The sequence below is a fragment of the Micromys minutus genome (genome assembly GCF_963924665.1).
Source record: "Micromys minutus genome assembly, chromosome: 4".
Taxonomy (NCBI): Eukaryota; Metazoa; Chordata; class Mammalia; order Rodentia; family Muridae; genus Micromys; species Micromys minutus.
Window position 1 is genome coordinate 62,219,076 of NC_137973.1, and position 24,185 is coordinate 62,243,260.

At 42.9% G+C, this 24,185-nt stretch overlaps 1 protein-coding gene across 2 annotated transcripts in view; it reads right to left on the bottom strand.

The window, feature by feature from the left end:
- EGF (epidermal growth factor) overlaps positions 1 to 24,185 on the bottom strand; it is a 92,093-nt gene that overhangs the window by 16,896 nt on the left and 51,012 nt on the right. For both annotated transcript variants that reach the window (XM_080915758.1, XM_080915757.1), the window contains exons 9-18: positions 23,358 to 23,483; positions 22,210 to 22,346; positions 20,343 to 20,491; positions 17,044 to 17,148; positions 15,774 to 15,997; positions 11,800 to 11,967; positions 10,217 to 10,366; positions 6,773 to 6,898; positions 2,344 to 2,460; positions 1,372 to 1,497 (exon numbers count right to left, since the gene is read on the bottom strand). In XM_080915758.1, coding sequence (XP_080771884.1) covers positions 1,372 to 1,497; positions 2,344 to 2,460; positions 6,773 to 6,898; positions 10,217 to 10,366; positions 11,800 to 11,967; positions 15,774 to 15,997; positions 17,044 to 17,148; positions 20,343 to 20,491; positions 22,210 to 22,346; positions 23,358 to 23,483 — 1,428 coding nt within the window. The remainder of the gene's footprint in view (positions 1 to 1,371; positions 1,498 to 2,343; positions 2,461 to 6,772; positions 6,899 to 10,216; positions 10,367 to 11,799; positions 11,968 to 15,773; positions 15,998 to 17,043; positions 17,149 to 20,342; positions 20,492 to 22,209; positions 22,347 to 23,357; positions 23,484 to 24,185) is intronic.

The window sequence follows — 24,185 nt, forward strand, 5'->3', positions numbered from 1 at the left end:
CTCCTGCCTCCAGGTTCCTGCTCTGCTTGCGTTCCTGCCCTCCCTTCCCTGTAAGGAAAGGACTTACCTGGAAGTATAAACTGAAATAAACCCTTTTCTCCCGATGATGCATTGGTCAGGGTGTTTTATTATAGTAATAGTAACCCTAATTAAGACACATTTCTCAAACACACACACACACACACACACACACACACACACAGAGAGAGAGAGAGAGAGAGAGAGAGAGAGAGAGAGAGACAGAGACAGAGACAGAGACAGAGAGAGAGAGAGAAACAGAGAGAGAGATCCAATGATAGAGCACGCCCATGGCTTTTATGGTCCTGAAGACCTCATGGAACCAGGCAGGGCAGGGCCAGGACTCCCTTTGGCATATTTAATACTAGGAGGTAGGTTATTGTGGGAATCTGGAGTCTAAAGAGCTTAAGTCTCTGAGAAAATATACCTCCTTCTCTCCAAAAGAAATGAAATATGAAGTCTGTTTGTCCAAAACATCTGTGAGCCTACTTAATTAGCACAGTGACATTTTCCTGACTGACTGCCAAGTCTGAGCTTTAAAGTGTGTTTTTGGAGGTCCAGAGATAGCACAGAACTAGTCTGATAGTCTGCCTTAAGCCAGTCAGAGCTACAAATGGGTGGTCATGACCATCCCATGTGAGAGAAAACACCAGCACTAAGTGCACCAGGGCATCTGCCCTTCTCTGTTTGCTTTCAGAAGGAAAAGAAACAGCCTAGGAGAGGAGCTGGGAGTCCCCGGGAAAGCAGCTAAGCGCGGCACTAGGCGAGGGTATGGAGGGCAGGCCTCCACTTGTGCATTGTTACTGGGCTCCTGACACCCGGGGCAGCAGAAGACATCCACAGAGTGAACTCCCAGCCCACGGCCCCACCCGGCGCTTGGCAGAGGAGCATGGTTATGAAAAGGCTTTCAATCATTCTGAGCTTGCAACATTGTCAGTGCCCGAAGTTCTCACCCACTGAACCATCAGAAACACCCTGTGCCCGCCTTGGAGCCTCCTGCTCCTGTCTTCTTGCACACAGTGATTCCTATCACACCCACCTAGCTCAAACTCAGTAACAAAGAGGGGCTGACCAACTGCCCACCGACGGCTTACAACACTGAACGCTGACTGAGCCTCCATCCTCCAAGCCCCAGAGAATGAACTAGAAAGGCAAAGAGGTAGAGTTACCTCAGCAGCTCAGTTTGTGCAGTTACAGCCAGGAGATTGTTTCCTAAGACCTAAACTACCTCTGTCTTTACATGTGTTTTATTTGAACCCTATCCTGCCATCCATCAGCCCGCAGCAACTTTTGACAACTTCCTTTAGCTGGCCTCCTCCCAGTCCCTGTCCACTGGCACCTGTGCTCTCTCACCGAGACAGCCGATTCCGTCTCCTTCGTAGCCTTCCGAGCACCTGCACACGTAGCCACCTTCAGTGTTGATGCACCTGGACGAGGTGGTGGGACAGTCTGAGCTACTCCACTCACATTCATCTATGTCTGTGGGGAGATAATGAGCACGTGAAACGTTTTTCAGCCCATGGGTCTCGACCCACACAGAGGTCATATATCACATCCTGCATGCATATCAGATATTTACACTACGATTCAGGACAGTAGTGAGATTACAATTATGAAGCAGCAATGAGATGATTTTATGGTTGGGGTGGTCCCCACAACAAGAATTGCCGTATTAAAGAGCCGTGGCATTCGGCAGGTTAAGAACCACTGGTTTGGGCAATGCTGGAAAGCAGTTAAGAAAGACTGAGCCTCTGTGCAGTCGGTCACCCAGCTGCTCCCAGGTACTGTTCGTGAATAAAATGCAAAGTCTGCATCTTGGCTTTGAAGCTCATTTCCCAATTAATTTCCATGAAGTGCCCACCTGTCCAAACAGCTAAGTATGTGTAAGTAAATTACTTTCTTCCAGAGTTTCAAATAACAAGGATGACATTTTCCCAGTCATCATGAACTCACTATCAATATAAAATAGAAACCTACTACTTATAGTCTCTTTGCTTCATGAAAAAATATATACTAGGGTTCTCAGAAGAAAATGTTCTATTTTTATGAATCCATAACTTTGACTTGGGCTTAAATTCATGTTTCTCTTAGTGTCAACTTCATTTTTTGTTTAACTTTAATACAATGTTTAATAATATGAGGTAATATATGTAAAACTGCTTTTGTGTCTCATTTCCTATGCATACAATCCCCCCCAACATCAAATAATTTATTTAAACCTACTAATTACTTACATCCTTGTGGGGAATTTTAGTCAGAAAAGGTAATAAGGAATGCTTTTGGTTCACGATTTTTCAAACTTGTGCATTTGGTCTTTGCTCTTACCAGAACACAGGTTTCCATCTCCAGCAAATCCTTCCAAACACTGACACACCGCAGTCTCTCCCTCAGAAACACAGTGGGCGTGGCTGCCACACACCGCAGGGCCACAGTCATCCTCATCTGCAAACAGTGAGAGAGTATATGCAATTATTTCCAGTCTTCCGAGGAGGAACTGGACCTCCAGGTGCTGGACTGAATGTCCCAGCACCCCGTTCCTGAAGTGTGTGTGGGCTAGCCTCCAAACAGAAAGAACTGGTTAGATCTGCATGTTGTGTCTGTTTTACTTGATTTAGAAGACACAGCTCACTGCTTCCATGTTTCTTTAGTTGCACGGCTTTTGTGTGCTTGCTAGTTTTGATTTGCTTTGGTTTGTAGTTGTGGTTTTGTTGCTGCTCTAGCTTTTTGACAAAGTAAGTAGCCAAGGCTGGCCACAACGTGAGAACCTCCTGCCTCTTTCTCTCACATACCGAGGTAAACCACAATCTTAAAGAACCATCTGATGTCCAGAGAGCCCGGTGTTGACTTGTTTATCATCTGTACATCTGAACTTCTAATAGAGCTTAAAATAGACTCCAATTTTATTTTATGAAATATCAATCTATAACTCCAGGTAGCCTGTATGAAAGACACACAATACAGTTTGTATTTTATTTACAAACTGTAGGCCTAGATTGGACAGATTTGGAGCTATTCTAACTTCCCAGCCATGTTATGTTCCTTGTTACTTGCTGTTCTTCCTGACCACATGCTCATGGTCCGTCTCCTCACATCGAGACCTCTTCTACCACTGTCCTTTCTTCTTTTCCTTTCTCTATCTGCAACCCTCTCACTGGATCTTCAAGTCCCACCTTTCCCCCTCCACCACCCAATCACAGGCTCTGGTCTTTTATTGACCAGTTAAATTGGGGAACGAGGTTTCCATAGCATTACTTGGTGTACGTGAGGATCTGTTTGTGGGGGACAACCAGATCTCAAGAGCCAGTGTTTAGCCTTAGAATATAAGCAGCCTACTACAATTTTACTCAAAAATCCCCAACTACTGGGACATACAAAAGGCCCATTTATTCTTCTCCCAAAACACACAGACATGAATGTAGCAAGCAGATCTGTTTCTGACAAAGAGATTGACTCACAGAAAGATTTATTATCAATTTACTAATATCGTGTTTCATATCTAATAGGATATATGTCACAGTGTGTGCTTATTATCAAGATTTATGCACTGACTTGTAAGCCTTCTGGCACTTCTGCGAAGTCACGAACCTTACAAGTCGAATGTTGTAAAAGATCATTTCATTTCATACTCCACTGAAATGCAAATGCCCCGGGGGACAGAGCTGCATGTCAAGTCACAGACATGAGCAAGTTTTTCTTTGTTTCTTGCTTTTCTGCTTTAACTGCTTGTGCATATAGTCACTTCCCAAATGCCACCCACCGCCTCCCTTTTAGAGTTGGAATACCTGACATGCCACAGCTGCCTATGCAGGCACTGGGGTGACCGTGGTTTGGGGATTTATTATTTTTTGTTTTTTTTTTTTGTTTTGTTTTGTTTTTGATTATCAAGACAGGGGCTTTGTTCTGTAGACCAGGCTGGCCTTGAACTCACAGAAAGCTACCTGCCTCTGACTCCCTGAGTGCTGGGATTAAAGGCATGTACCACCATTGTCCAGGGGGAACCAAGATTTCTCTTGGGTGAACACAACACCCTTCGTGCTTTCTTGGCTACACCCTGTTACTCGCAACTCAGGATAGGCTCATTAAAATGTTTAGTTCTCAAGGCTGCTGAGAGTAGGGGTGGACGGCATGCCAGCACAGCGACCATTTGAAACCACTGTGTGATTGCATTAGAATATGATGCAGGACTTTTGCAAACCTGGAGTCAGCTTTGCATGATGGAAAGCAGCAGCTATGGTGCAGGAGACACGGGCGAGCTGTGGCCACACTGGTAAAACTGGCCTCTGTTAAGAGTAGGGACTTCTAACAGGAATGCTGCTTTGCATGACTGTTGTTGGAAACCAAAGAAAGCATGACTCTTTAAAAAAAATCCTCTGCAAATTAAAATTCAATATACATAACTAAATAAAGATGACAAAGAAGGGAATAGTCAGGGCCATAGTCTTGGCTCAGTGGCTAAGAGTACTTGCTGTTCTTTCAGAGGTTCCCAGTTCGATTCCCAGCACCCACACGGCTGTACACAGACAAGGGGATCTGACAGGATCAGACACCCGAGTTGTGCACAAACATACATGCAGGCAAAAAAATTCATACACATAAAATAATCAAACTGTTTTAATAATTAAAAAGAAGGGCATAGTGATATCTTAATAACTAGGAGTGAGGGTGTACCTCAGTGGTTCTAACATGGGCAAAGCATGGGCACCAGTACCTAAAAGATAAAGCCCCAAGTACCAGAAGCAACTCTGGGAACTAAACTATGTAACTAAATTTACTCAGAAGTACCTAATGTGTGCCCAGGTCCTACTGAGTGATAAACCTAAAGTAATGCAGGATGCAGGCAAAGGCTCTGCTGCCATACATTGTCTTTGGGGGCTAAGTGAATACAAAGCCAAACACAAACAGTGACATAAGTCCTCTGGCCCTCACTTGTTGACCCCCAACGCAGTCAAGTTACTCTCTGCCAGGGATCTTTGTCTATCAATCTTCAGTCTGATAGGATCTGCCTGTAAGAATCCCGCTGAGTCTGAAAGTGGTCTCTAGCCCACGAGTCCTGATGCTTTATTTGATGAGGCTTCCAGTTCTCACTTTAAGCTGTGACTATGCAGGTTGTGGCTGTATTTAGCATGCCCTGGTATCCCCAGCACTTAGGACAGTTTATGACCAAAAAGTAGCCAAATAAATATATTTTTTTATTTGTGGCAAATTTTTCTGGAACTTCTTAAATAGGAATTGGTTGTTTGGTCATAGTTCTTTGCTCATGTGTGTGTGCATATGTAAGTGTGCATACATAGATGTTCATGTGTGTGTGCATATGTAAGTGTGCATACATAGATGTTTATGTGGGTGTGTGTACATAAGTGCTCATGTATGTGTGCACGTGTAGGTGTGTGGAGTCTAGAAGCCCATGCTGGGCTTCTTCCTCAATCACTTTCTACCTAATTCTTCTGAGTGAATGTCTCTCGCTGTACACATGCCCACTAATTGAAACTGGCTGGCTAGCAGTCCTGGGCATCTTCCTGTATCCAATCCCACCACTGGGAAACAATTACAAACTTCCATGCCTGGTTTTTATTTATTTTTTTCTTAATGTGGGCTCTGAAGATCCTAACTCAGGTCCTCATGTTTGTATAGCAGCACCTTACCAACCGAATCATGTCTCCAGTCCTATGTGATCAGAATTTTCAAAATCTTTAGTCAAGTCACTAATCAATACACCTCAGTCTCAGTTTTTACATCTATAAAATAATGAGATCTATCTGGAATCAAAATTATAACTTAATCATGGCAAATGTTAAAAGTTCATATAAATATTAATTATCATCATTACTGAAAATATGTACTTCTTTACATTATCAAAAACATACTAATGGGGCCTGCGGTCCTTGAGCCCTGAACATCTGCTCTTCAGGCTACAGAAGTCAATGGAGACTCTATAACTGTCTCATCATGGAGGTTTCAAACAGCTTAAAGCCACAGACATAATGTTAATACAAAATGTTACGAAAGGGTCTGAGAAGATGGCTCAGTGGATAAAGTTGGGACCCCAGCTTTCAGGTAAATGGCAGGGTGTGTGACTATAGTCATAGTACTTGGGAAATGGAGATGAGATTCTCTGGAGCAATCTGTAAGGTCGATATTTATATTTGTTAGATATGGATATATAATATAGTATATATAATTCAAATACATATATGATTAAATGTTTCAGTCAGAGTGAGCCACATTGAGTGATGGGCATTGGGCTGTGAAGACAGTGGGTTTGTAAGTAGTTCTAGGGCTCATCAGAACTGCTTGCCATACACAGAACATAATAGACTCTATTATGAGCCAAATTATTGTGCTAATAAATGTGCAACACAGACAAAGATTCTAACATTTCTGTTTATGGAGTTTCTGCAGTAATTAAGTAATTATTATGGCTTATCAATTACTATCAACTTTTCACATTGGCTAGACAGAGCAAATCTAAATGAGCAAGTCACAGTAGGTACAGGTGGGGAAATACTTAAGTTTCTTCTAGCCTGATTGTTACCTCTGCTTCCAATTATACCTCAAGCGGTTTAGCCTAGAGCCTCTCTGCATGATTCATGTCTAACCCAAATGAACTTTACGGTGTATGCTTTTCAAAAGAGGAGGACCCAAGTCCGATGTTGGGCTGCAGTACAGTTCGCTAATATACCAGGGGAAGAGAAGACAGAACTTCCTGCTGGTGGAATGGAAGCTGTTAGAAGCAAAGCTATCTGGGGGAACTCACAGTTCATCCCTGACACCATGATCTCAGCCACTAGTGTGGAAGATTCTGTCCTGTCATCGTCTGAGCCTTCGGCCTTCGTGGAGTTGTCCAACGATGTCACCTCTTTACTTGGATCACTGCTGTCACCTGTAGGACAAAAGGCTCGATTCGTTAAGCCCTTCCATTTCAAGGAAAGTTTGATTGCGTTTATGTTGATTGGTTCATTTAATTATGTTCATTGGTTATGAATTCAGACTCATTTTAGTAAGACTTAAGGAAACGGGCAGAGTTTGGTGGAGCCAACTGGGGAGAGAATGGGGCTCTTTTAGATAAAAACCAATGTACCTTCTGAATATAATCAGCTCAGAACTACAGACCACAATAACAACAAGTTGAGGCACCACCTCTCCCCAACTTCTCATGTGCTAGCTCCTCCGTATTTATAGTACCCCGAGCTAACTGCATTTTCGAAGCTGCTGTGCATAAAAAACCATGCAAGAACACAGAGCTCCCTGCCCTTGGAGAGGAGGAAATGGACTCCCAAGGGCAGCACTTTGCCCAGCTGTGCTTTGCAGACCCCTGGGTCCCACTGCACAGAAGCTGCAGTGCCAGGGAGCCCGCATCACTACTGAAAGTTACTGTTCGCTCACACGCTCACATGGGTAGTGATACAAGGTGGTGCTGGAAAGGCCGTGGTGCCCCAGCATAGCACAGCATCACACAGCACACAGCTTAACACAGCACTGCACATAGCGCAGCACACCGTCAACAGGACGAGAGGGCAGCCCACAGAATGGAAAAAGGTCTTCACCAACCCTACATCTGACAGAGGAATACTATCCAAAATTTATAAAGAACTCAAGGAACTAGACATCAATCAACAAACCAAATAACCCAATTTTTAAAAATGTGGCTCAGAGCTAAACCAAGAATTCTCAATAGAGGAATCCTGAATGGCCGAGAAGCACCAATCAGAATGGCTAAGATCAAAAACTCAGGTGACAGCAGATGCTGTGGAGGATGTAGAGAAAGAGAAACACTCCTCCATTGCTGGTGGGTTTGCAAACTGGTACAACCACTCTGGAAATCAATCTGAATGTTCCTTAGAAAACTGGAAATAGATCTACCTGAAAACCCAGCTATACCACTCTTGGGCATAAAGCCAAAAGATGCCCCATCATCCCACAGGGGCACATGTTCCACTATGTTTATAGTGGCTTTATTTGTGATAGTCAGAAGCTAGAAACAACCCAGATGTCCTACAATGGAAGAATGGACACAGAAAATGTGGTTCTTTTACATTATGGAATATTGTTCAGGTATTAAGAACAAGGATATCATGAGTTTTGTAGGCAAATAGATAGAACAAGAAAATATCATCCTGAGTGAAGTAACTCAGACCTAAAAGAACATGTATGGTATGTACTCATTAATAAGTGAGTATTAGCCAAAAAGGTACAGAATAGCCTTGATACAATCCACAGAACTCAAGGTTAACAAATCAAAGGGCCCAAGTAATGCCTCAATTCCACTTGGGAGGGAAAAAAAGCAATCACAGGAGAGGGGGCAGAGGAAGGGAGGATCCTGGGTGAGAGAGAGGACAGAATGGAAAAGGGGAACATGATCAGGTATTGTCGGGGGGACAGGACTGAAGCCCTGAGGGTCAACAGAAAGAATGGAAACAGGCAACCCTGGGAGGTGAGAAGTGGAGGGGGACCCTCTAGAATGTACCAGAGACCTGGGAAGTGAGAGATGCTCAGGACACAAAGGAAGGGGCCTTGGATGAATTGCCTATAGTGGGGAGAGGGAACTTGTAGAGTCGACCTCCAGTAGAAAGACAGGGCATCAAGTGGAGGGATGGGGTTGCCATTTCATAGTCAAAGCTCTGACCCAGAACTGTTTCTGTCTAAAAGAACTGCAGGAATAAATATGGAGAAGAGACTGAAGGAAAAGCAGCAATGACCAGTCCAAATTGGGATCCATCTCAAGGGGAGACCCCAAGGCCTGACACTATTGTTAATTCTATGGTGTGCTTACAGACAGGCTGTCCTCCGAGAGTCCCAACAAGCAGCTGAGTCAGATGCAGATACTTACACTAACCAATAGGCACAAGCCAGGGACCCCTATGGTTAAATTAGGGAAAAGCTGGAAGAAGCTGAGGAGAAGGGTGACCCCATAGGAAGACCAACAGTTTCAACTAACCTGGAACTCGGAGATCTCTCAGACACTGAGCCACCAATCAGGTAGCATACACCAGCTGGTATGAGGCACCTGACATATATACAGCAAAAGACTGTTGGGTCTGGCCTTAATGAGAGAAGATGTACCTAACCCTCAAGAGACTTGAGGCCCCAGGGAGTGGGGAGGTCTGGTAAGGTGGGGGGAGTATGGGAGTGAGGGCATCCTTTTGGAGATGAAAAAAAAGGAATGGGATGAGGAACAGTTGGAGGGTGGACCAAGAGGGGGATAATGACTGAACTGTTAAAAAAAAAAAGATTAAATAATAATAATAATTTAAAATTTTCAATATCCTAAGAACTGATAAATATAATCCACATATACAAAAACCCTTTAGAAAAAAAAAACACTTTAGGGATCTTAAGTCTTTTAAAATGAAGTTTTGAGTCTTTAGAAGTATAAAACTATTATCCTTAAGCAAAATAATGATAATAATAATAATAGTAATAATAATAATAATAATAACAACAACAACAACAATAGGAAAAACCCCATGACTGAAAATCCAATATACAACTCCATTCCATGGACAGGGCCATTCATCCACTGTTATCAACCTGCCACTTAGCTTATATTTATAACATGCCTACCAAGTAATTATGCACTTTTAAAGAGGCTTAACAAATATAAATTATCTTTGGCACATTTTTGCTAGGAAGACACCAAAAGATGACTGCAGACCCACCCCGTTTGGGCATGCACTGCAGGCAGAAAGGTCATCCATCACGCAAGGCTTATTCTCCCGCCCTCATTCTCAACTAGAGTTGCAAAGAGAGGGGTCATGACCTAAGCACCCATTTCGTACACTTGTTAGATACAGTAACGTCATTTCTATAAAGAACTCAAGTTTTCCTATTAAGATCTCTAGTGTGGGGAGGAGGTTGTCTTTTATGACCCCTGAAATTAAGAACATAACATTCTAAAACAAAATGTCTTTAAACATTGTCACAAGGTGGCATTTATCGCTAAGCCCTGGTACGCCCCACTACAGATAGGGGAAAATGTGAAGCTTAAAGTTTTTACAATTTGAGGTCAATTTAACTCAGACTGTGATAAGGAACTAAAACCTCCCTGGGGGAAGGGGTGCAGAAACCCAAACATTCAACGGTCTTGAAGACTCAGGAGCGCTCAGTAATATGAACCACTGCAAACATCAGAAGCAGAGCCGGATGTCTCGGTGTGTGGAGCCCGGGTGAGGTAGTCTGGATGCACGGTATGCTACGTTACCTGCCAGTATCTGATGATCCTGCCGAGCAAGACACACTTTCCCATCCTGAACTTTCACAAAACCTTCACGGCACAAACACCGAGCTGTGCCCAGGCTCCCTTGGCAGATCTGTTCACAGCCTCCGTTCTGGTGTAAGCAGGGATCCGCACCTAGCAGAGAGCAGAGAGAATGTGCAGATGGGTCCGGAGAGGTCGGGGATGTTGCTGATGCAAATCAAAGACATCTTTGGGTGAGAGAGAACTCAGCCATTCTAAATAGAAGGTGTGACTAAAACTCTCACAGGAGCTCCTTTGAGGAGGCCCTGATTCTGAACCAGCTCAGACTCTTGTTACTTTATGCATATTTGCTGAACGTAGCTGGTAGTTTTGTTTGTATGGTTCCTTAGTCTGCGCGACGCCTATTTCCTGACCCAGGAACTAGTAAAACTCAGAGAGATCTTCAGGGTAAGGAGATGCTGGAGGGAGCTGAATGCCTCTTCCTGGGGTTGCTCCTGGCTGCTGCCCACTGCCTGGCATATGGGGGTAAGGGAGCCCAAGTGTGGGTAGAAGTTCCACTGCAGAAATCTAAGTTGCCTGAATTAATAACTGTTAACATACCAAAGTATTCTATTTGGTGTTAAGAATTACAGTTGGGGCCTTTTTCTATTGTGTTGTTTATACTTGGTGATAATCTCTCTATCAAACTATCATCTATCTATCTATCATCTATCAATCATTTATCATCTATCTATCATCTCTCAATTTATCTATCTATCATCTCTCTATCTATCATCTATCTATCTATCTATCATCTACCTATCTATCATCTATCTATCATCTATCTATCTATCATCTACTTATCTATCATCTACCTATCATATATCTATCATCTATCATCTATCTATCTATCTATCATCTATATATCATCTCTCAATTTATCTATCTATCTATCTATCATCTACCTACCTATCTATCATCTCTCTATCATCTATCTATCTATCTATCTATCTATCATCTACCTATCTATCATCTATCTATCTATCATCTATCTATCTATCATCTATCTATCTATCTATCATCTATCTATCTATCTATCATCTATCAATTATCTATCTATCATCTACCTACCTATCATCTATCTATCATCTATCTATCATCTACCTATCTATCATTTATCATCTATCTATCATCTCTCTATCATCTCTCAATTTATCTATCTATCTATCTATCTATCTATCTATCTATCTATCTCTCACCTCTCTATCTATCATCTACCTATCTATCTAGTCACTATGAACAAAGTCTAACTTGCTTATCCTGACTTTCTGTAATCCAAGTCTTTTAAAAGTAGCAAGTAAGCAATAGGGAGCAGGAGAGGAGTGTGGCTGGAGATAAAACCCAGATTATTAAAATCAATCACCACATTAGGGATAAAGCACAAATTACCAAACTACCAAGCTTATCCGGGCTGTGATTTAATCAATGTCCAAATCTTGGAAAATTTTAAAATCACAAAATCCTCTCCACCCCCACTGCCTGCTACCATTGGTTAATACAGCGGCAGTCTCCAGTGCAGGAGGGCCTGCAGGACTTCTCCAGTGTACCTGGTTTTGCCAATGGATGGACCACAACCAGTGACGAGGGCTTCAGCATGCTGCCTCGGAGACGTACCCTGTTTTGACCAGTCCTCTTGTTCACCCTTATTACCGATGGGATAGCCCAATCCGAGAACCACACATGATCCTCAAACACGGCTAGAGCAAATGGGTAACCTGGAAGCAAGTGAAAGATCATTAATACAGGCAGGTTCTGTTCACTGGGGCATCTGTAAGACTGTTAATACAGGCAGGTTCTGTTCACTGGGGCATCTGTAAGAGGCCAAGGCTTAGAACCGCTGTACTCCATCACTGGTGTTGCTGTCCTGCGTGAGTCTGAGCAGCACCAAGGTTGCCAAGGTGGGCATGTTCTGTACTCATGTGCCATAGACTGGACTTGAGTGTGTTTCTTGCTGGTCTTTGCTCTGGGTCCCTGTCATTTAAGTGGTTGCCATAAGCAGTAGAATTAACCCACAGGTAGCTAGAAGGATTTTTTTTTTCTTAATTTAGGTGACTGAACAGTGTTTTTTCAAACACTTCATCTCTCTCTCACTGTATTCCCCAGTTAACCTTTCCTGTTTGCTCTCTCTTCTTATACATTAGCCCAGGATTGTCCTTCTGGATTTCTTCTCCCATGCCTACTCGATGCTGCCAAAAATGATCCCATCTCTTCATATGCACTCTCCTTACCAAGTTTAGCCTACTAGCTTCCTAACCTTCCTTACTAATGGCTTCCTTCCCTCAGCCCCTTAGACTCTCTGACTCTTTCCTGCCTTACAGAAGGAGGTTTTTGAACACATTTATCTACTGCCTCCGATTCCACGGCTCCTATCCAGTGTGCTACCTTCTGAGCTCCTGCTCAACCAAAACCACCTCTGCAGGCCTCTGGAATTGCTGGGAGCAGGGATTCAAGGACCACTACTCAGGAGAATGCCACCCAGGGGGTCTCAAGCTGCTAGACACCAGGGTGGAGGAGGCATGTGTTTGGAGCTGGGTAATGAATGTCTCCCCCCTGTGGTAGAAAACACAAATGACTTGTCCTGGCCACAGCAAGCCTCCTCCACTTCACCTCTGTTGGCCAGGGTGTTTAGTTTTCATCTCAGCCTCTAGTCCTTTGCCTCAAAGTAAACCTATACATACATCATGGAAATTTGTTCTACCTGACTACTGTTCTTTTTTTCTTTTATCGTGATTAGAAAACATACAACACAAAATTGACTACCTTAGCCTCTATGTTCAGAAATGCTAAGTACACTCACACACTACTGCACAACCAATCTCTAGAATTTTTGCTTTTTTGGAAATCTGAAACCCTATGCCAACTTCCCCCTAACCCCCACCCCCCGCAGAGATGCTATTCCACTTTGCATAAGAGGCTGCCAGGCTGCTTGTCCACGATTTGTCTTTTTACTCACTTAGCATAATATCCTCAAGGTCTGTTCATTTAAAACACTAGAATTAGCTACAAAGTTCGACAAACACATTAGACACCATCTTCCTTATCTTAAGGCTAAGAACCACAATTAATTGTACTTTGATTAAAGATAAATTCATCCAATCTCTTCATTAAAAGTCCTGAACTGTTGACACTCAGAAGATGGCTCAGTGGTTAAGAACACTGAATGCTCTCCCAAAGACCTTGGGTTAAAGTCCAAACACCAGCATCGTGTCCCACAGCTGTCTATCATTCTAGTACCAGAGGATACAATGCCCTTTTCTGGCCCTCCATGGCCCCAAGCACACATGTAGCAAACAAAAACAGCCATATACACAAAAGAAGAAGAAAAAAACCAACCCTGAGCTGTCAGTTGAGACCACACCACATGTCTCTGCGTAGATGGTGCTCTAGAGTAGAGATGAAGAGAAACTCAACATTATGTAAATTGCTCTTCAGGAGAAAGTTGCACTATCCTGATTGTAACAGGATTAAAAATCTCCGCTAAAGGGCTGGAGTGATGGCTCAGCAGTTAAGAGCATTGACTACTCTTCCAGAGGTCCTGAGTTCAATTCCCAGCAACCACATGGTGGCTCACAACCATCTGTAATGGGATCTGATGCCCTCTTCTGGTGTGTCTGAAGACAGCGACTGTGTACCCACATGAAATAATAAAATCTTAAGGAAAAAAAAAATCTCTGGCCCACCTCAGCTGGTGAAGTGCTTGCCTATCATGCACAAAGCTCTGGTTAATCTCCAGCACCATCTACACTGTGTGTGGGAAACAGGCCCTATCATCTCAGCATCCTGGAGGCAAAGGCAGGAAGACCAGAAGTTCAAGGTCATCCTCCACTATACAGAAAGTCCAAATCCAGACTGGAATGCCTGAGACCCTGGCCCAGAATAAATAAAGTAGAATATTATATACTATGGTTTTGGATCCAGAATGTGATGGTTTCTTCATGTTAGGAATGTTCACATAATCACCACAGTTCATATAATCTGCCAAGTGTAAGGATAGATATGGTCCAACTATGTACGTAAGCTTATCACTGTTTATGAAGAATATGGTTTCTTAAAGAATCTTAGAAATACATACAATTTAAGTATCTTTTATGCTCTATTTCATGTTATATTATCTAGAAAGTTATTGTTTTTAAACTAAAGAGAATTAGCAAGGTAACTATTTGATTAGTTCCTTGCTAAATAAGACTGGTTTCTGATCTTCCCAGCCAGTGTCTAAATCCTTAAACCCTCCCTCCCAACATGCTGAGCTCTCATTTTTCCTTATACCAACTTGCCATCAGACCCTCTCTAAGTTTTATTCACAATAAGTGTTAATACCCTAATCTTCTATTTCTCCGTTTAATAACAATGTGGTTTGGGTCTTCAAGAACTGATGTGTAGACTAGCACTAAGCTTGTTATTGATTTCCTTCTCTCTAGACTTCAATCTGACCACTGAGCTGTAACCTAAATGGCTACCCTGAAATGGCAATCTTGTTACATATATCTCTTGCTCAAGGACACTTACTGTTTCCTTAGTAAATTCAAAATTAGGTTCACGTACTTTATCCTGACAGGTCTTCTTATCACATGGCTGAGTTCAAAAGGGTCAGAGGGGTCCTTTGTAGACTCCCTGTACTGTGCTCCTTTATAGGCTACTGTGTGTGTGTGTGTGTGTGTGTGTGTGTGTGTGTGTGTGTGTGTGTATGTGTTCTGCCTATATCTGTATGGGTGCCTGCCGAGGCCAGAGGAGAGTATCAAAACTGTTGGAGCTGAAGTTATAGGTGGTTGTAAGCTGCCCGACATGGCTGCCGGGAGCCAAACTCAGGTCCTCCAGAAGATGAGCAAGTGCCTTTAACCACTACACCATCTCTCCAGCCCCTGGCTCAGTGCTTTAAAAATATTTATGAGAATTCATGATCTCCCTTGAAGAATTCGAAAAAGCAATAGGGGAGAAAACTTCCTTAATTAATCTTTGCTCGTGTTATTGACCAACATTCAGTAATGCCTGAAAGTGATATCTTCTCTGGTATGACAGACTAAAAACAACAACATGAAATAAGATTTTTATTCATAAATACGTTTGGAAAAAAATTAAGATTTTTCACTTTTATATGGGGAAATCTTGAGGAAAAGTGATTATACAATACTACATTTTACTCAATATTCCAGTGCTTGGGCTCGGGCAATCTTTCTGTTTTATAATTCTTAAAAAACTATCTCTCTAGTCTGGTTAAGTGTGTACGTGTGTAAGCACACTCTGGATTTAACATTCATCAGCACTAATCAAGGATGTCAGTGGCTAGAGAGATGGCCCCAGTACCACGAGCAAGTACTGTTCTTGCAGAGAATCCACGTATGGCTTCCAGCACCCAAGTCCACCTGAAGCTCCAGCTCCAGAGGACCTGACACTCTCTTTGGCCCTTGTGGTTACACACACTCATAAGCATACATTCCCAAACACATACATATGTTACACAGTTTAAAAAATAATAGTATGACTAAAGTAAAGATGAGAAAAGTCACATAGCCCAAAGCCTCACCTACATCATTCTGGGTAAGTCTTCGACGTTCAGAACCATCTAGATTGGCCATTTCAATCACAGACAGCTTGGAGTCACACCAGTACAACGTGTCTGTTAAATAGTCAAGCGAAATTCCACTGGGTTCCAGCAGATTGGAGCTAGCTATCAGCATCCGTCCAGAACCTCGAAGGGAAGAACTTTCAATCCGTGGAGACGTCCCGGTGTCTGTCCAGAATAGTCTCCTTCAATCAAGAAAACTCACAAGTCAGATTTGCAGGAAAAAATTCTTATACTCTCTCAAGACTTAGGAAACCAATATTAATGACTTTAAAGAGTGGCAAACCAAGAAATATTCAAGGAGAAAATGCATCAATGCATGCTAACCAATTAAATAACAGAAACAAAGAAAACCCTTAATTATCTGGTCTGTATAAAGCATCCAGAAAAGGAAAAAAGAAAAAAATGGTATCAGATCATTAGATGAAAAAGGAATTTTTGAAATTGTAGAATATTATGATTCAAATTTGTACTTGAATGAACAGTAGTAAATTAGCAGCAAAATGCACACAATTTGGTAGCTCATTTTTAGATTATGCACATATTAAATTACAGCATAAAAGAAATAGTGTGTTTACCTGTTTCTTAGAGTTATGCAAGGTATTGTGCCTTCTAAGATAACTTTAACTTCACATATTTAAAAATATCAATCTGGTTTAATATCTAGTTGGCTTGTTTAGAGATAGTTCTCTTTGTTTTAGCCATTTGATCAACTCCAGATCAATTATCAGTTACTATTAATACATTATCCAGACACCACCATAAAATTTCCATCAAAAATAAAAACTATAAGGTTCTGGCCAGATGCTGAGAGCTGGATGTAACCCACTGGAACCCAGTGGAATTACAATTGACTACTTAACAGACATGTATTGGTGTGGCATTGAACAGTCTGTGATTGAAATGATCAATAAAACAAAAAAAGGGTATTTGTTTTTCTCTTTGCTTTTTAATAACTCTGAAGAAACTCTTTATATTCTCCTTAAGATCTTTAAGAAAAGTAGAGTCATGGAATTAAGCACCGTTGATTAATGAGAACCAAGAGATAAGGTAGGGATATAAGCTGTTGGACATACTGGTTCTGAAGATCTGAACAAAATTCACCGATTTGCTTGCCTTTGGACTGCACTGACCACCTGAAGTCTTAGCACAAATTCTGGTCATGAGCCTGGCAGACATGAACAACTGCATACACTCAGATAAATGGTACCATTTTTTCATAAATATCTACCTGGCCTTTGGGTGCACAGCTATTCCTCGTGGCCTTGAAATGCTCTCTTTGATGATTATTTGATGATGCTTCCCGCTCAAATCACTTCCTCCAATGACAGATTTCCTAAGAGGTAAATGTAAGTAGGGAGGTGTTACCTCATCATTTTCAAATAAATTTTTTCCTCTTCTCATGCTGACACACGAATATTCTCTCTCTGTCTCTGTCTCTCTCACACACAGAGACACACACACACACACACTCATCAAATTAGGACCAGCAAGCTCTCTACATAAAAAAAATTCTATTGATTTAAAATACAGCAAGTCAGTGGTGGCAGACACCTTTAATCCCAGCACTTGGGAAGCAGAGGAAGGCGGATCTCTGAGTTTGAGGCAAGCCTGGTCTACAAAGTGAGTTCGAGGACAGCCAGGGAGACATGGAGAAACCATATCTTGAAAAACCAAAAACCAACCAATTAAACAAACAAAACACCAGTTAACTAGCATCTCCTACTGATCCCAGGCACAGGACAGGACAAAGGGCAGCCTGGCAGAGACAAAGCCAAAAAGCAAATATTTATTTAGTCTCTTTCTCTTCACCACCTTCCATCTCCCGCTGGAACTCACGGAAGCCAGAGACTAGGAGGCCAGGAGAGTCATAGGAGGCCAGGTCACAGATCATGGGAAGAAGGCACGAGCCAGCATAAGGACAGCAGGGGAGATTCACATGGGCTTCAGTTTTCTTCCACCTTGCTTCAGAGCCAATGGGGTGCTGTAGTCAGCCCTTATCTTTCCCTTAGCTCCCCATACTTTCAGTTCCTTTGTGGCTGTATTTCTCTCCTTCTGAAGTGTGTGACCAGAGGTAATAAAAACCACCCTCTCTGATCTCACTGTTACATCACTAATAAGTTCAACTGCTTGGAGCAGGAGTTAGGCAATGAGAACTGAGCTCCCCGTGTGCTGTTCAGGTCAGGCCCAAAACGAAGCAGAGACTCCAGGGATGGTGATAAGAAAGCAAAGACCCAGGGACAATTTGTGTTTGCTGTAGTTCTCCACAGAGAGGGCCCCAAAAAACAAGCACACATACATCTTTTCCTTTATGGCTGAACTAACTTTAGAAGTCAGGATTCCTTGATGCCGATTAATAATCGCATAGAATTATCAATGGGTCATGTTCATGAATATCTTTTCTCTTCACCAAAAGGGGCACACCTCTTTGGTTTTCATTGACTTAAGAGTTGCCACGTAATCTAATACCTAGGATTAAAGTTTCAGTTACTTAAATCAAATTTCTAGCTAATATCAAGGCTTTTAAACTACAAACCTCTCATTTCCAGACAAATTAAAGGTTTTGTTTAAGCAGCTGTCTTTCAGAGAGGAGAGGGCTTAAGGAGGGTTTGCTATTGCTGAAGTCAATGGGCCGGGAATGGGAGGTCTGGGACTCTGAGCTCCAGCTGTGCCCCTCTGAAGGCACTGCCTGGGCAGTAGGCACTAATCACACTCTGGTAAAATTAGAGGTGCCCCCTGAGTGTGTGGAAGTGGGAGGAAAGCTACCCCAGACAAGCTGAGAGCTGTTGCCATCTGTAACCCTGATAAACGTTTACACTCTGAACAACCACATACGAGCTCTGTCATTACCCACAGCTGACAGGGGGAACATCCTTTTAAGTCAGCTCAACATGGAGAAGGCTGTTATTATGACACTTATAATTGTTTTTGGCAGGAGTTGATTTTAATCTGTTCCATGACTCTGGGTCTCACCCATCCTGACACTGAATGAAGGAGACAGTACCCCTCTATGAAGGTTTTAGGGTCTTGGGGCTTGAACCCAAGCCTTCCCATGCTAAGTGCATTTCTACCACAAGTAGCACCCCAGACTCATTTCTGTGATGAGTCAGGAACAGCCTCTGGGAATGGCTAACCTTGAGTTCACTGTTTAACCCTGGGAAAGTTGTTTTAGTACTGTGATTATATATTCTCTTGATCTTTAAGAGATATGGAAGCGTAGCCATTTAGGACTTAATAGCTTCCTAGATGGAACCCCTTGGCACAGTCGAATTACTTAATAGACAGATGTACAAACCATAAAAGAATGAAGGTGAAGGCTAAATAAGCAATTGAGTAAAGAGCCATGTTCAACCAGGACACAACCAGGACATGGCGAGAGCACTTCGTCGCACACCAGGCTCACTGTAAAGAACCCTTCGTTTCCCATAACCAGAGGCTTTCTGTGCACAGAATAGCTGTGCACGAGCCCATGTGCCTGGTCCCTGGGACTCTGCTCTCTGAGTGGCACTAGCGTCCACCCAGATGTGAAGCCCTGTTTTTCCTTTCCTTTTCTATAGCTGCATACGTTCCAGATGCTCAGCTCCCTCACCAATCACTCAGTGTTTCCCAGTTACTTGGAAGAAATAGGGCACATGGCCTCTCTCAAGTCCTCTTGTGAGGGAGTCTGCTTCCTGCTTCTCTGGCAGCAGCAAGGAAGTGGGTTTTCTTGCAGGAGGAAGCCCCTCCCCTCAATCCATCCTCCTCCTGTCCAGCCCTGTTTGTTCTCAGGCTCACAGAGGCCACAGGGACAGAGGGGGCTGAGAGCACAGAAATGTCCCAACTTCATTTCTCTTGTCACCCACAAAGGGAAGAAGCACACCCTGCCCAACCTCTGACAATGTCTTCCCATCTCTAGGGAGCCTTTCATGACTGTTCAGCAGGAGCCAGGGCAAGGATTTTAGTGTAAGATTTGCCATTCACAGGCTTGTAAACAACCCTGAACAACCTCAGCCTCTCTGGGCTGGAAAATGAAGGGGTGGGGCCCACCGATCCCTCTGCCTCAGGTACCTTTTTGTCCTTGGGTAAGTGTTTATGCATGGCCCCACACTTCCCTTACCTCTGTTAACACCAAGCATTTGTAGTCATTTGTTAAATGGGAAAAATCTGTCTTTTCTTCTCAGCTAAACTGAGAGCTGACCACAAACATGGATCCCATCTCTGCAGGAAGACACCTGGGAGAGAGCCTTGTGCAAGCCTGATGGTGCTCAGACAGGTTTGAGGCTGCACTGCTGACAATGGTCTGAACCACAAAGCACGCCTCACTTTCTTGGTCCTGGAAGCCCATCACTGTGGACCCTATCCCGTGAAAGGAGTGCCTTGCTTGGTGGTGGGGAAGGGTAGGGGTATGAACACCAATGGCGTCATCTCTCGAACTCACAAAGTGGCCAGCCGTGTTTCCCTGTGTTCAAAGTAGAGGCTAAAAGCAACAGTATTGCCTGTCCCCTCACCTCCATCATCTCCTGTGACAGAAAACCAAAGCAAGAAACATACCCACTGTCTGTCCAGTAGATCCTCCTGCCAATCCAGTCCACAGCAAGACCTTCTGGCGTCTCTACTCCTTCCTTGATAAGTCTTTCTCGCTGGGAGCCATCCATATTAGCCCTCTCTATCCACTTCAGGGCTGTGTGTGCAAAATATATCTGAAAGAGAGAACCAGGCATTTCTGGTTTGTATTTCAAATATTCATGTAGACTATGCATGAAGGATTAACAGGAGGACTTCAGGTCATGCAATGTAATTATCAGAGATAGACAGACATAGCTAGCTACAGTAAGCCCCAACTCTGCTACTCTGAATACAAGTAACCTTGAGCAATTTAATCTGTGTGTGGTGCTCCGAATAAGCATGGTCCCCATAGGCTCATAGATTTGAATGATTCCTCCCAAGGAGTGGCATTATAAGGAGGTGTGGCCTTGTTGGAGTGGGTGTGACCTTGTTGAAGTGGGTGTGGCCTTGTTGAAGTGGGTGTGGCCTTGTTGGAGAGGTGTGGCTGCCATACTTTCTGTCATACTGACAGTGGAATAAACCTCTGAACTGTAAGCCATCCCTAGTGAAATGTTTTTTATAAGAGCCGCCCTTGTTATGGTGTATCTTCACAGCAAGAAAAACCCTAAGACTCGTCTCTCTCCCTGTGTCTGTCTTTCTGTCTGTCTTTCACACACACACACGCACACACACACACACACACACACACTCTTAGCCCCTACACTATTAGTTATCTTGGACCACTGCTCAATGACACAGCCTTTCTACTTAACCTCTAGTAGCTCCTTCAGTTGGACAGAAAACAGTGATTTGCAGTCAGATGAATGGAAGCCAAGCTGTATCTGCACTGGTCATGTCCCCAGCACTCCACTTCAGGTCAGTTCAGAAAACATGGATGCTTGCTTCCTCACCTGTCTCAGCCGAGGCGTGACGCCTCAATTTCCCAGACTACAAACATGAGGACATTTGGTCAGCTATCTCCGGAAGCTCATTTCATCTCAAGTCCTTCATCTTGCCCAACTCTGCAGCTGCAAAGTGCTTTCTAGGTGACTATTCAGCTATGACATAGACTCTGCTGCTTCTGAAGAGGAGTAGCCATAGGGCTTAATCTGTCACCCGGGGCTCTTGCTAACACTCAGGTTCTAGTTCAGTGGTTGGGGTGGAGCCTAGAATTCTGCAGTTCTAATAAGCTCCAGATGGACCAAAGACCACAGTTTGAGTAGCAAGAAAATGAGAACTGTAATCATGAGAATGGCGAACAGCCCCTGACTTATGCTCAGAATCATTTATGTAAACTGTTATGTGTTAGGCTGCTGTTTTCACAAGTCATGAAGCTTGTTTCCCGATTTTCATACTTAGAAAGTCATTTGTTCCCCTCTCCCGATCTTATATCAAATGCCAATTACTAACTCATACTTCTGACACCCCTAAGCCCAACCCATCATCTGCTTATACTAGTAAATAATGTAAACCCTCCTGCTGGAACAGCTATGGGCGAGCATCAGGCTGGTCTCCTGATGCTGGAACAGCTATGGGCGAGCATCAGGCTGGTCTCCTGATGCTGGAACAGCTATGGGCGAGCATCAGGCTGGTCTCCTGATGCTGGAACAGCTATGGGCAAGCATCAGGCTGGGCTCCCCGTTGCCCCTCCAGAGAGGCTACTGAAAGAAGATGCTGCGCAGTCTCCCCAGGAAGATGGCTAATGGGGAACAGGGTATGGCTATCGGAGCACAGAGGTTCTTAACGATCCTCAAATGCATATATTTAACTTGTTTTGGGTCTAATACTGCAAGTGTGGCAGAGCATTTGGGTCATCAGTGACACTAAACTCCTCCAATTTCATAATCTGTCCATACATCAAAAAAAAGTGTACCTTGCTTTCCACAGGGTCATAATCCAAGGCAAAAACCATTCCCATCTGCCGGCTGAGCAGAGTTTTGTAGTCTGTTCCATCAAAATGCATGTGTCGGATGTCCTGGGAATTTGCAAACAGTAAAAGTGGCTGTGGTCCTGTTAACAAAAATTTCAAATGCAGTTGAACTGAAAGTGCTTTAAAACCCACGGCATTTGTGACACTTGCTTTTCACTGCACGATCTTCTTTGATTCCTGCAATACTAGTCTGCTCAATCTCCCATCAGGGTTACGTAAGCAAAGGCAGGCGGAAAGACGACCACCACCCCCCTCTTGCAAAGTATCTTTGCGAGAGTCCATCTCTGGGTCCTTACTTATAGAAAGGGCGACCTTAATCTAAAGCACAGTCAAATCCCTCTGATGTTTTTTTGGCTGTAACCTCTTTCACTCACACAGGATGAAGTTATCAATTCATATTTCATGGCTGGGTGCTCTTCTGAAAGGGGATCATACAATCCTTTGAGTTATGAGGCTCTCTGATCATTCTCTAGGCTCATTATGTTTTATTAGCCAAGACCTTAAGGAGTCAAGAGTATTGAGGTCAGACTTAGGCAAGCGTCACAGAATCAGGATTACAGCATCTTAGATCATCGGTATGATCAACCCCCAACAGACAAAAATCAATATGGCATAAATCGAAGATTTCCAAAGGTGGTGACAGACAGAAAAGACGCGGTATCATCAGATGCAAAGAAGCAGCTGAAGCATAAAACTTCACATTAAAGTTGAGGGGGAAAAATTTGTCAAAGTGTTAGGATTACTATATTTACTGGAGAGATCAAAATCAAATCAGTCAACAAATATGTAATATACATCAGTTAACTGTAAAGCTCTTTAAGACCATTCCCATGATGGCCTCTCTATCTACCAAAGTTACCAGACCCTATATGGATGCCCCTTAAGTAAGAAATAGTCATTATTTATGTTGCAGTTACTTATAATTACTCATAGTAACAAGATTCATTTCCTACTTCCAACATTTTTTTTTCCCAAATAATATTTTCTACCAGGAACCCAGAAGCAATTTTACTTGGCATATTTCTAATGTAACGTTATTTCTGTGTAATCTCTTTTGCAAGTTGATACTTTCAAACAACCACGGTGCTAACCTGAAGCTGCACAGCTCTTTTGGTCCAACTGTAGGTCATACCCAGGAAAGCAACCACATTCCCAGGACACTGGACTGAGAGGAAGACAGATCTGGCTGCATCCACCATTATCAGGTGATGAACAACCTACAAAAAACAGCCACCAGGTAATGATGTTATAGCACACAAAATGTCACTTTTTTTTTTCAGGAAAGTACTCTGAGGAACCAACTGTATGTCCTTTAGACCCATTTTCTTCATCACTGATAGTGCTGCCACCAAGTTTCTTTTCAGAGTTTAGAGGAAATGTCTGTCACAGCATCCTATTCCCCTTAACCCAGCATTTGGATGTTAACCCTTCACATTCCATTGGCCCCCGTTCTTGTGTTCTACCGCTAGGTCCAGAAACACACACACTAGCAGCTGCCTGAACAAAGAAATGCATTTTGAGGGCTGGAGTGATGGCTCATTGGTTAAGAGCACTGACTGCTCTTCCAGAGGTCCTGAGTTCGATTCCCAGCAGTCATATGGTGGCTCACAACCATCCGTGTGTCTGAAGACAGCTACAGTGTACTCATATAAATAAAAATAAATAAATCTTTAAAAAAAAGAAATGCATTTTGAGTTTGTCCTAACTCTTCTGCTGGGCAATACAATCTTTCTGTCTCATACATTTTGGCCTTTTGACTTTGGCATTTTTGTTTGTTTTGCTTTTCAGCAATCTTAACTCACTTTATTTTCAATTCTAGATTTGGCTAATACTAAATCCCAACAATTCTGAGTCATAATATTTTACAAATTTTATTTAAATAATTAAAAACTACTTAAAACTCTTCTGCCAATCATGAG